General features: G+C 37.3%; 1 protein-coding gene across 13 annotated transcripts in view; it reads left to right on the top strand.

Moving 5' to 3' along the window:
* The window catches only part of CARMIL1 (capping protein regulator and myosin 1 linker 1), a 348526-nt gene that overhangs the window by 231281 nt on the left and 101297 nt on the right, over positions 1-15948 (top strand). For 10 of the 13 annotated variants that reach the window (XM_017878500.1, XM_017878499.1, XM_017878503.1 and 7 more), the window contains 7 exons: positions 737-748; positions 3039-3120; positions 3889-3988; positions 4090-4144; positions 9065-9237; positions 10778-10846; positions 13657-13750. In XM_017878500.1, coding sequence (XP_017733989.1) covers positions 737-748; positions 3039-3120; positions 3889-3988; positions 4090-4144; positions 9065-9237; positions 10778-10846; positions 13657-13750 — 585 coding nt within the window. The remainder of the gene's footprint in view (positions 1-736; positions 749-3038; positions 3121-3888; positions 3989-4089; positions 4145-9064; positions 9238-10777; positions 10847-13656; positions 13751-15948) is intronic. The other 3 variants (XM_017878501.1, XM_017878505.1, XM_017878508.1) reach the window with 1 other exon arrangement.

The following is a 15948-nucleotide window of genomic DNA, read 5'->3' as shown; positions in this document are numbered from 1 at the left end:
ATGAAAATTTCCCAGGATAAAAATTAATTTAAAAAATTACTATTGTAAGCCCTATGAAAGAATAGTAGATAATTTGGGGTCATTTTATATTTTTTTAAATGGTAAATGATATTAAGGAAGGAAAATAAATTATTGAAAGTTCCTTCTATATTTTAATTTTCCTTGCTGTGCTTATCCCCATTATGGATATTTGAGTGTTTGATATTACTTTTTCCTTAGAATTATGAGTAAGATCAGAAATGTGAGAGGATACTACTCTCTTGAAGGAAATGTGATTTTATTTTAACAGTTCAAAAGTGTTCGTCATTTTAGTCACATTTACTTCTCTTTGATCTTGCTTTCTTTTAAATAATGCTAGTGTGTGGGATCCAAATAAGGGTAATTTAAAAACCAGTTTTACATGCACACATGCAGACAGCCTCTAATTATGCAAATTCATTTAAAAGGATTTTCATTTACAGTAATGAAAAAGCTTTTACTGTTTTGGGAAAGCTTTAGCTTTTGGAGAATTTTAGACATTTAATAACCTGTGACTTAAATTGAATGTTCTTGGTAACTGAAGCTCAGTTATTTTGTATCTAAATTTTGTTTTGGGAGCAAATTTTAGTTAGAAGTATTTTTCCTGACTCTTTGCTTTTTTACATTTTGTATTGATAGAGACTTTAGCTTCTCCTTTATTCTTGTTCTGCATACTGCTGATAATGTTTTCTGTTTTTTCTCCTTGGGCTTTCATTAGCTTGGCCATTGTGTAAGTACTTTATGAATCAATTAGAATATATTGATACATTTGATTACTTTTTAAATATTGGAAAATATGTTTTATGTGTATATGCTGCAAATATTATCAGTAAGGAATATGTATAAGCAAAGTTAAACCTTTAAATGTTACCTATATTTTCTATTTCTATAAATGGAATATTTTTACTATACTTTACAATGATAGAACATAGACATTTTCTAACAGAAATTTTATTTCTCAACAAGTAAATAACTCTCAGCAAATATGAAATTGTAAAGACTTACACATTTACACTTACCTTCTCAAAAGCGTACTTTTTTCTTGCTCTAAAAATCAAATTGTTTTTGGAGAAGTGTTTACTTAAATTAGTTCTTATTTTAGCTTTGACATAGTGTATGTACACATTTAATTCTTCAAGTATAAACAAGCTGTGACCAAGAGCCATGCTTTTCAGAACTATCTGTAGTAAATAAATTATTTTTATGTTTTTTAAACTTCCAATCTATCATAAACCAATACATTTATAAAATATAATAAGAACAAAATACAAGAAATATTTAGAAAGATGTGAGATATACAAGCCCCTGATTTTTGTGATTAGATACAACAGACCTAAAATGTTTACTACTAAGATTTCTAAAAATCTTTACACTCAATTTCTGTACTTATTCATCTCAGATTTTGAGTAGCAAGGTGCTGGGGAAGATGTACAGGTGTCATGATGAGACAGGCCTGATGGGGCATTTGGGTAAGCTGGAGAGCTCCTGAGAAAACAAGCAGGTGTAGTGAAATGGGTCTGCCACTCGTTCCTGACAATAGCTTCACACATAGGTTAGAAGCCCTTCAGCTGTGAAGTTGGTTTTGGTTTCCCTGAAGTATGAAAACCAGTCCCTTGGAGAGATCTGCCTCTCTGCAATACTCTACTTCAGAGCTCACCTTAGAGCAATCTGTCACCTTAAAAAGTAGAAATGGTGAGATGCGGTGGCACATGCCTATAATTCCAGCTACTTGGGAGACTGAGGTGGGAGGATTGTTTGAACCCAGGAGTTCAAGACCAGCCTGAGCAACACAGTGAGATGCTGTCTCAGAAAAGTAGGAATGGCTGAATGTAAACATCCCCACTGAAATTCTTCTGAATAGAGAGCATTCCCAAAGATCTGTGCAGAACTCTCTGCTTACCATACAAAAAAACCAGAGAAGTTGGCACGTTCTGATCCAAGGAACCAGCAAAATATTGCATCCAAAATAGGGAAATGAGGATTCTTCTAATTCTTACATCAAAACCTAGACATGTGGAAAATAGCACCTTGTATTGTAAGTTTGTTGTCAAAATTTTTATAAATTTTAATTTTCCTACATGAGTAAAGGACTTGCCATGTTCCTTGGTTCACAGGTTTCCAATAAATGATAGTTTGTTTTTCCTCATTAGATAATAAGTTTACTGAGCAAAAGGGCCATAGCTTAGGGAACTTTGCATCCTTCACAGTGTCTTACACAGAGTAAGAACTCAACAGATATTGCTGAATGGAAAATACAAAGATATTATGACTCCTGTAAAATATGCTTTGATTTCATAGGAAGAGATGAAAAGTGCTGTATTGGGTTTTTCAGGTTGTTGTTCTCTTTTAAATAAAATTGCAAATGAGGTGAGAATAATCATTTGCACTTAGTTTTGCTCTAAAATAATCATCATAATGATATTTTATATTAATTCAACAATTTTCTCTCCATGACTCAAAGCATTTGTACAAATCATTTTGCAGTCATCTTTAGTTAGCTAATTATTAGTGAGAACTCACACTCGTTTCTTAGAACAGGTAGGGATGGGTCCTTCCTGAAATGTTTGACAATCAAAGTAAGTCTTTATTGTCTCCTTTGGTTGGGTGGGGAGTTTATACCTTGGAATCGGTAACAGTCAAATAAAACAGTAATTTTCTCATGTATAAAATGAATTTATTAGATTTCCAAAAGTCAGAAATGAAGAAGTTCTTCCGGGTTGACACTGCTTTGCTACTATAGTGGCCTGGGTGGTAGTCATCTTGTTTCTCTTTTGTTTTTTTCTAATGGTTTTAGGATTTAATGTGGGATCATGTGGCACAGAAAACAGCGGCAGTGGCTAGTGATAGGCTCTTTACAGCAGCAATGGCTAGTGATAGGCTTCTTTGGAGTTGATAAGCTTTTACTTTTTCTTTGGTACTAAGTTTATTTTAAGACTGACTATCTCTCCTATTTTTAATATTTTGATTACACTTCCAGTAGAGTGAAGACTTTACTCTGTGTTTGGTTTGTGTTTCTCTAGCTGAGATCAGGAGGTGCTCAAGTATTAGAAGGTTGCATTGCTGAAATACACAACATCACCAGCTTAGACATCTCCGACAATGGTAAGTCAGGTATCAGAAAAGAAACGAAACTGAAATTTTTTTTAAAGCAAGTTAATAAGGGGAAAATAATCTTCTACCCAAATCCAGACATACCTTAATAAAAATGTTATTTTATTTCTTAACTAATAGGGCTTTTAAATTTAATAATAGGATTTATTTGTAGAATAAAACTGTGCCAGAGTCTCAGTAAGTTGATTCTGTGGCCAACTATGCAAAGTCTATGCAGTAAAACAACTCAGTTGCAAAAATATCACCAGTACATTGAAAAAAGGTCTGAGCCCAACTTTTTGCATTCTTGCTGATAATAAAATTGTACTCTTGTTTATTTATTCAGAAGCTTATTTCATTAGCTTCATTTCTGCTGATTGTAGTATCATGTTATTATGAACCTGTGAAATTTACATAGACAACTTTAACTCCACTTACCCCCCAGTGAACAGTTTGTTGGAATCTTCTCTAACAGAGTGGTGGGGAGAGATGAAACTTTCTGCCATTATTCATTCCCATTTCCTGCTGACTTGGTTTAGCCACTGATTGTATAAGAGATTTAGATAAGTCTTTGTAGAGAATGAATTTATCCCTGTGAAATAATAGGACATGAAAAGAGAGCAAAGAGTGCCTTTGAAAATGAAAGATTAGAATCCCAGGCCCCTCAGGAAGGTAAAGGAAGTCATCCAACTACATGTCACCTTTGCTTAATTGTGTTCCAGCTGAGAATTAATTTATACACATGTGTTTTGATGCTTTATTTACTCTGATTCTTTCCAGGTTTAGAATCTGACCTATCTACCTTAATAGTGTGGCTCAGTAAAAACAGATCAATACAACACCTGGCGTTAGGCAAAAATTTTAATAATATGAAATCCAAGTAAGAGTTTTGAATTTTTTTATATGACAATGATGAAAATAACCAGTCTCCTGAAAGCTTTTGATTTGATTCCACTGTCCACATCTCTAAAATCTCTTTAGAAATCTGACACCTGTATTGGACAACTTAGTACAGATGATTCAAGATGAAGAATCAGTGAGTATGATGTTAAACATTTTTTACTAAAATCTTCTGTTTGTTGCCATTCTTACTGATTATTTCTACTGGATTAATTCTGAAATCCTTTCAGATAGTGTTATCAATGTATACATTTTCCATTACTTTTTAAAAATGGAATAAATATGCTTTAGTAGAGTTGTAGAATGTATTTAAAAACTCACTTTTTTACTTCATTCAACGCACTGTCAATTAAAGAAAGATTGTCACTAATAGATAGAAAGAAGTATAAATTGACTCCTGGGCCTATCTTTTAATTAGCGTTACTACTTCCTAACTTTAGCTAATAATCTAATCTGCAGGCATGAATTTTTATAATCTAGTTGACTTCATGACCTTATATAATGCTGAGAAATATCATATTGCTAATTTGAATTTCATCTAATAATTATGTGGAATTATAGGAGACCAAGGAAGTTTTCTTCCATCTTTAATTGCTGCTTGAAGTCTAGTAGCGCTCTGTATTTTTAATTCCCTTTAGTCGCCCCTGACCAAAATTTAGTTCAGGGTAAAGAAGTTTAATTCCAAATAGTATCTTATTTTGCTGCCCTTTAAAATGGATTAGGAGAAAGAAAAGTTATTTTATGGACAAAGTAAGAAGCACTCTACCATGAATCCATTTAATTTAGAGCTGGTGTGTTACATCTTATACTTTACTGATGCTCTTTAAGATTTTGTCCCTTTCCTCTCAAAGTCCTATTTAGTCATCAGACTCAGCTTTTCCAATTCCTAAAACCCAGATCAGTTTGTATTCCTACTATGAAGAGTTATATTATTCATGTTTTGTAATAGCTGCTTTTGTAGGTCATGAGGGTGATTTTTATATTAATCATGTGGAGTATGTCACATTTTGAAAAAGTGTAATTTTCCCTTCTGAATTCATACCAGGGAATAGCAAATTCTATTACAGCTGTAAGCTGACTTTTCTGTGAAAGCTAAGAGGCCAGGAGGGATGGACACTGGACACTTCCTCACTTGCTGTTGCCCCCACTTCTTTGGTGGGCCTCTGAGCTGGTGGGCAGGAGAAAATTCTGTTCTGTTTCCTCTTCATTGTGGATGTAATTTTCAGCCTGTGGGCTAGAAAATGAATCTCATTATTATTTAATGAATTCAGCACTTCTCCTTACCCTCATTTGCTAATAAACCCCACATTTTGTTGCTCTTATGCTGGGTTATTGAAATTAGGGATATAATTAGAATGTAATTTAGACTTCTCAGAGTTTATGCTGTTTGCTTTACATATTTAATTTGACTTTGCATCACTCTGCTTTGAGTTTCTGATTTTCCAGTATTGGCCCAGTTTTAACAGATTATGGAAGCTAATATTATGTAATTATACTTAATATTCACCCCAAAAGGTTTTTTTTCTTAACATATACTTTAGGAAAATTTATATTTTTATGAAAAGTATATAAATTTTATGTTTTGGTCATTACGTGAGGTTCTTCAAACCATCTATAATTCTGGAAGTCTGTTACTTAAAGATAATAGTTAAAATATACTTAAAACCATATTTGCAGATGATGAAGTTTGGTATATAAATGTGAATTTTGTCAAGTTAAAAGTTTGAATAGAGTGTTGCTCGTAATGCTGTACAATGAAAAGCTTTTTATGTTCCTGCCATTGAAAAGTAGATGGCTTTTTCAGAAAGCAATTACCTTCTATTTTTTTCTACTTTTAAATGGGTAATATGCAAAACAATTTGAAATGATTAGGAGATGAGTCTTGTGATGATAAAAATTTTATCGATACCTGGTACAATTGGGATCATTTTTTGTTTTATTTATTTACGAGTTTTACATATTAAAAAAGTAATCTCTTTGCTTTTTACATTCTGACCTGGTGTTTGTAGAGCTTGTTCTTTGACCAGCCTATGGAATACCTTATTCACCCAGTGTTATACATTATGTTCAGCTGAAAAACCTAGATGCTGGTGGATTCCAGTGTCACCTTCATCTATAGACAGTGCTTTTCAGGCTGCTGCACCCAGAGTCATGGGACAGTAACATGGGACAGTAACATAGAGGGGCCAAGATGACAGGGAGTTTGTTCTGAAGTATTATACATATGAACCCATATTGTAACCAGCAGAACAGAATGTGTTTCTCCTGGGAGTGAGATTCTCAGATTCTCAGATTAAGCATGTTCAGCTATGAAAAAGAAATAGTAAGATTTCAAATAGTAATGTTACACGGAAGTACAATAAATCAAGAAGGGATGACCTTATAAATATGCATGCAATTCAGGCTGTTCTGTTCACATTAATGACTGCCTATTATTTTTAAGTATTAACTGGGGTGTATTAGAATTTGAATATAGTCCTGGAATTGATGCTTGATAGCTCAGAGAGTTGGCAGTTTTCCAATATTAGGAAGAAGCTATATCATTTTTGTAGTAATTGAATCAAGATTATTGAAATGATGAAAGATGTGATTACATCTTTTTTAAAGCATATTGTGTTTGTTTTCTTTAAAACAGTTTCCTGAGCCTGAAGCATTTTAGTTATCATTTCTGCTTACCTGTATGTAGGATGTTAAGAAAATTGAAGAAACCAAGCTAAACCCGCTTGAGTCTAAACGGATGCAGACTTTTTGGCCCAGATTTTAATTGCCTTAGCACTTACTAGGCCATTTAACTTTTATAAATTTGATTCTGATTAATACAGCATTACCTTTTGATTTTACCGTAAATGTATTAATTTTGAAAGCCATGGTAAATTTGGATGATAAGGACGATAATATTGTCTCTTGGTACCAACCACATGCATAATAATGCTTTGTTGATATCTGAGTCTTGAAACCATCAACACCCTCATTCTGTCTCCTGTAGCCCTTTGGTAGATGAACCTCTCACAGATATTGCTTTGGAAGTCAACGTTAAGTGGTTGAGTAGACATAGATAAACCCCAGGCTGTGTGTGGGGGCTGTCATGTAGACCACCCAGGCACACCTTGAGAGCTCCAATCCCCAGGCCATTGTGGAACTTGGTCATAGATTACTGCAGAAGCTGCTTCTATCACTACTTCCTGTAATGTTGGGACTGCTTATACAATAACCATACAATTTGTTTAGTGTGGCTAGGACAATATAGAGCACTCCACGCAACCCAGGAGACATCCAGATCTCCCAGGGAAGTCTGAGTTCTGACATTTAGAGGCACATTGGTTCAACCTGGTTAACCTGGAATTCTTACCCCACTTCAATAAGTTATGGCTTAAATCAAGGAATGCAAACTCAAATGCCCACAGGGCTAGGAAGGCAACATAAACTAGTAAAGTGAGCTGGGTGTAAGTAGGAAGCTCTATTAATTTATTATTATTATTATTTTGGTCAGATACCATGCAGGACAAACAAAACCTGCCTTTAGGCTGAGTGGCTTTCAATATCTGGTTTAAATGGACAATGAGTGGGCTGGTTTGGATTCACCATACAGCTTATGGTCAAATAAAAAGGTCACACAAGACCTGGTGTGGTGGTTCACGCCTTTAATCCTAGCACTTTGGGAGACTGAGGCTGGTGGATCACCTGAGGTCAGGAGTTTGAGACCAGCCTAGCCAACATGGTGAAACCCTGTCTCTACTAAAAATACAAAAACTAGCCAGGCATGATGGTGAGTGCCTATAATCCCAGCTACTTGGGAGGCTGAGGCAGGAGAATTGCTTGAACCCGGGAGGTGGAGGTTGCATTTAGCCGAGATTATGCCATTGCAGCACTCCAGCTTGGGGGACAGAGCGAGACCTTGTCTCAAAAAAAAAAAAAAAAAAAAAAAAAAAAGGGCACACACAAGTTTGACTTAAAAAAAGAATTGTAGATGTATCTTCTGATTGAAACTTAACAGATGAAGTTAAGGCTGGGTGCGGTGGCTCATGCCTGTAATTCCAGCACTTTAGGAAGCCAAGGTGAGAGGATCACTTGAGCCTAGGAGTTCGAGACCAGCCTTGGCAACATAGTGATACCCTGTCTCTACAAAAAAAATTTTTTTAATGAGCCGAACGTGGTGGCGCGCACCTGTAGTTCCAGCTACTTGGGAGGCTGGGCGGGGAGGATGGCTTGAGCCCAAGAGGTCAAGGCTGTAGTGCAGTGGTGATTGTGCCACTGCACTCCAGCCTGTGCATTCTTCACAAAGCGAGACTCTGTCTCAAAAAAAAGATAAAATTAAAGGGTGATGATCAAAAAGATCTGCAATAAGCTAATAGGGAGATGTGGTATAAGGTTAGGAGCATGAAATCTGGAACCAGTACATCTGGGTTTGAATCCTAGTTCAGGTCCTTTCTAACAATGTAACCTTGGTTGAGTCACCTGACTTTTCTGTTTGTTGGTTTGGGAAATGGGATAACAGTAGCATCTAAGTAATGGGTTAGTGGGAAGATTAAGTGAATTAATACACATGAAAAGCTTAAATGGTGGTTAAACATAGTAATTGTTCAACAATTGTCAGCTATTATTAATCCTGGCTGGCTTTTATCTTGCATTTGCCCTCTATTAGTATTTTAAGCTGTCATTTCACCTTGTATAAAAATAAAATGGGTATAAAGGGTGATCATATTAAAGCTGAGAAATTTTTATGTTATGGTTTTTTTTTTTTTTTTTTTTTTTTTTAATTTCATCCTATCCTCTGCTTAAAGCTGGCATTTGTCAGCCTACTTGTCTTTCCCTGGCTTCCCTTAAGAGAGAAGTGGTAGGTATTCAGCATTAAAACACAAGTTCCCCATCTTTGACTCCAGTGGTCCATTTTGTGCCAGAACCTTCAGTTTCTATCCATGAGTGTCTTTTAGGTAGCAGTTCTAAAATCAGACACGTGCAGTGGGTCCATCCCCTGTCATTCTCCACGAGATGTATCGTGGAGAGTGGGTGCTGCTTTGATGAGGCTGCTGAGTGCCGTGTGTCGTTTGCTCCACAGCCTCTGCAGTCATTGTCCCTGGCTGACTCGAAACTCAAGACTGAACTCACCATCATCATCAATGCCCTGGGAAGCAACACCTCCCTGACCAAAGTGGACATTAGCGGGAACGGAATGGGGGACATGGGAGCGAAGATGCTGGCCAAAGCACTGCAGATCAACACTAAGCTCAGGTAGGGAGATCCTGCCCTCCCTGCTCATGAGGAAGGCTTGGAGCAGATTCTGAACAGCAAGCATTGCAGAGCCGCTGGGCCCAAGGGGACCTCAGCTTCCCATGAGGCCAGCTGAGAAGAGGTGACAATGTCAAGACTTCTGTCGGAATAATGAGGAGGGTGTTCCCAAATTTAGACATGGTGATTCTTTTGGTCTGTTGTCTTATAGTTCTGTTGTACGGTAGAACCTGACTGAGAACTGCCACGATTTCCTATTTCACATCAGTGTTGATAGCTGATCAGTGTGTGGGTAAAGGCAGTGAAAAGCTATGAGGGTTTTGTAGGCAGCACTAAGTGAGCAGAGCCCATACTTTGCTGTGAGCGCAAGGTCTTAACCCCCTTGCTCATGCCTGCCAATATAAAGACTTAGAAACAAGGGGCACGAAAGGTCTGCTGGTTCAAAACCAGGCTCACACTGGGTGCTAGCTGTTCTCTTTAGCAGTTTTATTCCATGTTTCCTAAGTGTGGCTTTTCTCAAGGACTAGCTCCACTGTCAACTCATTGCCATCCATCATTCAGAGAGATTGGAGTTGCTACCTAGGTCAACAGTCTGGTGAATGAAGAGTCAATTCACATTGCTCCTCAAGGGCTCTTTTATGAAGTTTTTCTATTCTCTGGCATAAAAGTCTGAGTTTTCTGTCTAAACTGAAGCCAAAAGCCAAAATCTGCAGCAATTTCTTTGAAGGTCAGTATGTGTGTAAAGAAGGTCATCGAGATTAGGAAGGAAAGGCAGTGAAAGTTGTGAGGCTGGGATCATCCAGACAAATAAAAGCTGTTTTATGTGTCAGGGTGAACTAACAAATCCTAAATATCTCTGAAGTATACACATTCTGAAGGTAAAGTAGTATTTTTCTCTCCAAATGCATTTTGTGTTTAAAAAGCAAACAAAACTATAAGCAAACTATAAACAGGTAACATCGGTAACATTACCTGTTTATAGTAACTGATGTTTTACCAGCAGAGTGAGGAAATTCCTAGGATTACTAATTAAGCCATGTCAGGGAAGTAATGAAAACACAAAGAACTATGACAGATTCTCTCTAGTGTTTTAGAAACACTAGTGTTTTACTGTTTGGGGGTGGAAATCTTAGTAGCTGAAATTCTTTATATTGGGCATGGAACTGGTTAGCATCTTTTGTAAATAGCTTCCACCTCAGACATAAATATGAGAATATTATTGGGAGAATATCAGAGAAATATTGGAATTTAGAGTTTTCTGTCTAGTGAAAGTTAGATAACATAATAGTAAGTTAATATATGTGCTATTGCTTTTAAGTACAGTTTTCCCACACTACTTGCATGGTAAATGTGTTACGAATATAATATTGGGGGAAATGCTTATCCTTGTTTTGTTAGAAATGAAGATGAACATTATTCCTTCCTCATATAATGTGACTGTACTGAAATATCTAGACAGTGCTGTCTATAAGAGGTTTATATTCAATGCGAGAATCATTTTCTCTAAGTGTCTGATCATTTATGTGATTTGGTTTTCAAACAGGACTGTAATATGGGACAAGAACAACATCACTGCACAAGGCTTTCAGGATATAGCTGTTGCTATGGAAAAGTAAGTTTGAATTAGGATTTCTTTCTAGGAAAATAAAAAAACAAAACCAATGGTATATATATTATCTGTGGGGTAATAGAAGCAACTGTTTATTGGGGATCAGAAGATCTGGGTCTGAGTTTAGTCTACAGCTAACCAGCTATGGGATCTTGGAAGACATTGAATTTTCCCTGGTGGGAGTTTCCTTATGTATGAAATGAGGACACAGATGCCTGTTCTGCTAAAAACACCACACTGTCGTGAAAATTAAATGAGATCACGGAAAGGGGATAGGGGCTGTGTGACACTTGGCTTGTTTCCTTTCCCCTTTGTCGTTTCACAATCTACACTGGGTCTTGTTCTTTTGCCTATTGTGACACCTTTGAATTCACTGGTGAGAAGAAAGCTGAGGTCCAGAAAATAAAGGTGAAGTTGATAAATGGTAAGCCCAGGGCTAAGTTATGTCATTACTATGAAAGACTTTCTTCATTACTTTAGTAACTAAAGCCTACAGTTATTATTTATTGTTGAATTTACTTTCCCAGTAAACTAAATGAGAAAATAATACTAGACATAGTTGAAAGTAAAACTAGGAATGTGGTTCTTTCTGGGCTTTTCAGTCCTCATATTGTATTATAAAGGCAGAAGTGAACAAAGCAGATTTATACCATTAAAAATGAGAGGATATAAGATATGGGTGAAAAATAAGGGGCCGATAGCATAGAAGCCGTTTCCCTGGGAAAGGGGAGGAAATGCTCATTATTTTGTGTTTTTCCAGATTCCTTGTATATATGAGGCCTCCCAGGAGGGCCTCTCATGCCTGACATGGTATTGTGGTACAACCCTAGACTAGGAATCAGGAGTCCTTCATTCAGTCTTCAGTTCTGTCACCCACAAGCCTATGATCTTGATCAAGTCATTTAATCTCTCTGATTAATTCTTTTTTCATGAAGTGAGAGGATTAGGATAAATGATCTCCAAGTCCCTTCCATTTCTAAATTCTGTGGCTCTACTTTAGCCAGGAGTTCAAAGTTACTGCCACTACAAAATCACAGGGACTCATCTCTCAGCCTCTTCTCTGTACTGACCCCAGGCCATCACTAAATAGGGGTTAAGCAGCTCAGACCATCAGTTTAGCATTGCCACTGCATGATTGTAGACCCTCCTATGGTTACTCCTGTTGCACCACAAAACCCCAAATGGAAACATTTATTTACACTGCATCTGGATGCTAACAGCACAGTTGCCACCCTGATGTAGACTGCCAGCTCAGGCTGGTGTTTGGAAGAAGCCAGGAGCATGGACAACCAATACTCAACATTTCCAGATAGACTGTCAGACTGCCTTCATCACAGTCGATTACGTATGCTCTGCTCCAAGATGCCAATGCTTCAAAATCACATTTGGTTTAAATAAACTATGCTGGTCTGTAACATGATAAAAATTGGATGAGGGAAAGAAGAATTGTGAAGGCCATAAAAAAGACATATTGTCTCTTAGTTTCATTTGGCTGGATTTTCTGAAGGCAAAGAAAAACAATTTTGCTAAAACAAAGCTAAGTTAAAAATCAGAGCTATAGAAATTTCAACTTTCTGTTTGTCTGATTATTTTACATGAAGCTACCCTGTAAGTTGGACTGGGTGAATTTTTTTTTTTCAGTAGTCCATCTAGACTGCTACTATTAAGTTGATGATTTTATTATTTATTCTTTATTAGTACCTTATTTTACGAGTTAGTTGCTAATTTATTCTTCCAATAGATGTCATCTAAATATGCCCCAGAAGCACACTGTGAGTGCTGCTGATAGTTTAGAGTCCTAAAACAAGGCAGCTGACTGTGCAATTTTAATGTCCCAGTTGCCACCAAGTAGCCCAAGGTGAAGTTGATCTCTTCCTGAACACCGTGTTGTAGAAATGGACAGATGCATTTTTGGGGTGGAGGACAGAAGTCATCTCTAATACTGGAGTTTGTGGTAGGTGAGCAGGTGTTAATGATCATTTCAGCACGTAGCAGTTTGCAGCAAAGTCAGGATCAAAGGCCAGGGACCAGATTCAGACTTCTGTGTGTTTTCCTCACACAAAAATGGCTCACTCCTGCATGTTTGTGTTCAATAGGCCTGCCAGTAGCAATGGGATAATATACAGCAATCAACAGTTACTTCATTTGGTTTCTAGAGCCTGGTGGACAGCAGCTCTTGAACTCAAGCTGAAAGGACCTGCAGAGGTCAGAGTGTTTAGCCAGGCAGCAGACCCTTTCCCAGCAGCTTTAAAAGAGACAATCCTATGTATACTGGACATCATCATTTAATGGAGCCCAGAAACTTAATAGACTGTTTTGTGGGCACTAATGGCTTGCTTTGCAAGCAAATGTTTTGTTTTTATTTCTGTTTTTCCCTCTGCCAGTTTGGGGCTGGTTGTCACACATAATCACTGTGGGGACCCAGGTACAGTCAGGTCTATTGGTTACTAAAACCCATGTAGCGAGTTGATGTTGGACTTTCCCTAGGCTTGCCCTCTGTTCATCTTTTCAATCCTAGTGTGAAAATTCTGTCCTTGATGGAATCCAAAACTAAAAACAAAACAACAAAACTGCATTCCTCAAAGTTGTGTCAGTTTTGTAGGTAGTGTGAATTAATGTGGTTGCCTGTGGTATTGGACATGTGGTTATTACAAAGGATAATCTGCAATCTAGTGGTCTAAATGGTCTGGTGGTTTGGAATTTTCTAAGCTACTCTTGCAGCTATCCTTTTGGATTTTTTTTTAAAAAAGAGTGCTAATTAAGGTAATAGGAAGTTATTTTTAAATAAGTATATTATTTTCTCCTTTTTCTAGGAACTACACGTTAAGATTTATGCCAATTCCTATGTATGATGCTTCTCAAGCCCTAAAAACAAACCCTGAAAAAACAGAAGAGGCTCTGCAAAAGGTATTAAAGAAACAGTAGCTTAATTATAAGCAATTCACATTTAAATTGTGGTTATGTTCCTGAAGGTATTAACAATACTTTGTTATTTTACAAAGTTTATTTTATTTTTTTATTTTATTTTTTCACATTGTCTTGCGTTCTTGTGACCACAACTGGGGTAATGCATGACTGGGGGAGGAGTAAACTAAGGAACACTAAAGCTTGTCATGCAATTTAAGTGGAATAAAATAACATTTTTACAACATCAACATGCTGGAGCTTAAGTATAGTTAAAGTATAGTTAACTTCCTGATTGACTGTCAGAGAAGTGTGTGGAACTGAGTATCAGTTTGTGCAGCTTCCCTCCTCTTCATCCTCAACAGATGGATCCCTCTCTTCTGTCTTCATCAAGAAATTTAGTGTATTCTGAGCTCTCACTTTACCATCCTCATCTATAAATGTATATAAATCCACACCCATTCCTGCCTCTATACTGGCAAACTCAGAGGTACCTTCCACTTCAAAGCCCAGCCATTCCCTGGTGCATTTGACTCCCTTATTCTGCCCTCTGCTAGAAACCTCTGAATCATTCCCTTGCTCTCCCATATCTTCATCATTCTCTTTCTATGGCCACCTTTCTCTGCATTTTAGATGTGCTCAAATATTTCCCATCTGAAGAAGCCTGCTCCACTCACACTGTGGTATTATTTGAGGAATCTTTGAACTTTTCCTCCCCCTTTGTTCTTTCTCCTTGGTGATGTCATCCAAAAGACCACCAAGATGGCTAAATTTTAGAAAGGATAGCTTCATTAATGATGATTTGCAAACTGAGAAGAGACAGCCTCTAGTGTGTGCTGAATGTGCTCCTCTGTTCAAAGAAGGGAAGGGCAGGTTGGGTTTTATGCCTCACAAGGCCTGCATCATACAGTCGAGTTGTACATATTCAGCAGGCTTGGGTGGAAGCTATACATATTTATGAGGGGAGCAGAGTGCATGTGCAATGGGTAAACATATGTAACATACATCTCATATTCACTTTGGGGTGAGGTTTTAGCATTAAAATGAGGGTGAATTTGGTTCTTCATGTTAGAACTATAGTACATGAAGACAGTTTGTGTGCAGCCTCTGTACACTGGCTGAAACTAGTTTCAGGTCTGCAGTTACTTATCAAAAAAGAATGTAAGGCTAGCCGTCTGTCCAGTCAGAGTCGTAGTTGTCTGGGTTGTAAATCAGAATAGAAGGGATCTGATAGTTCCTGTTGTTAGGATGTTTAGAGCTGTAGGAATTTAGAAATTTGCCTTGCCAGCTGGCCCTGAACCCTTACCCCATAGGTAACTTTGTTTCCTTAATCTTAGGGTCCATCTTAGTTGATGAAGGAGTTGTTCAGATCAGTGTTACCACCTTCCATCTAGTCTTCCAGAGTTGACTTTCCTCTCTCATTTCTTCCTTAGCTTATCAATCAGCAAATCTACCATCATGTAGCATAAATCCCTTCATTAGCTTTTCTTCCCTCTGTTCCCATTATGGATACCTTCCTTCAAGTCTCATCATTTCTTACCAGGATTATTGCCACATTTGCCTCCTCTTGTCAGCTTTACATGTTGCAATAAAAAAATAGCCATCCTATTTCATGGTAAATCTGAGCAGACTAAAATCTTCACTCTATCCCTTCCTAGTGGCTTTCAGGATAAATAAAGCAGGGTCTCCGTAACACAGCAGGAAATTCTGTTCAGAATCTATCTCCTATATACTTCCCGCTTCATCTTTGGCCAACTCTTTTGTTTTGACCTGTGTCAAGGAACTCATTAAAAATGCAAATTATTATTATTATTATTTTATTATTCTTTAAGTTCTAGGGTACATGTGCACAATGTGCAGGTTTGTTACATGTGTATACATGTGCCGTGTTGGTGTGTTGCACCTATTAACTCGTCATTTACATTAGGTATATCTTCTAATGCTATCTCTCCGCCTTTCCCCCTCCCCACAATAGGCCCTGGTGTGTGATGTTCCCCTTCCTGTGTCCAAGTAATCTCATTGTTCAATTCCCACCTATGAGTGAGAACGTGCGGTGCTTGATTTTCTGTTCTTGCGATAGTTTGCTGAGAATGATGGTTTCCAGCTGCATCCATGTCCCTACAAAGGACACGAACTCATCCTTTTTTATGGCTGCATAGTATTCCGTGGTGTATATGTGCCACATTTTCTTAATCCAGTCT

This window comes from Rhinopithecus bieti, unplaced genomic scaffold, assembly GCF_001698545.2.
Source record: "Rhinopithecus bieti isolate Rb0 unplaced genomic scaffold, ASM169854v2 scaffold_11110, whole genome shotgun sequence".
In the NCBI taxonomy this organism is placed as follows: Eukaryota; Metazoa; Chordata; class Mammalia; order Primates; family Cercopithecidae; genus Rhinopithecus; species Rhinopithecus bieti.
Note: the sequence above shows the minus strand (reverse complement) of the source record. Positions and strands in the feature narration are given on the sequence as shown.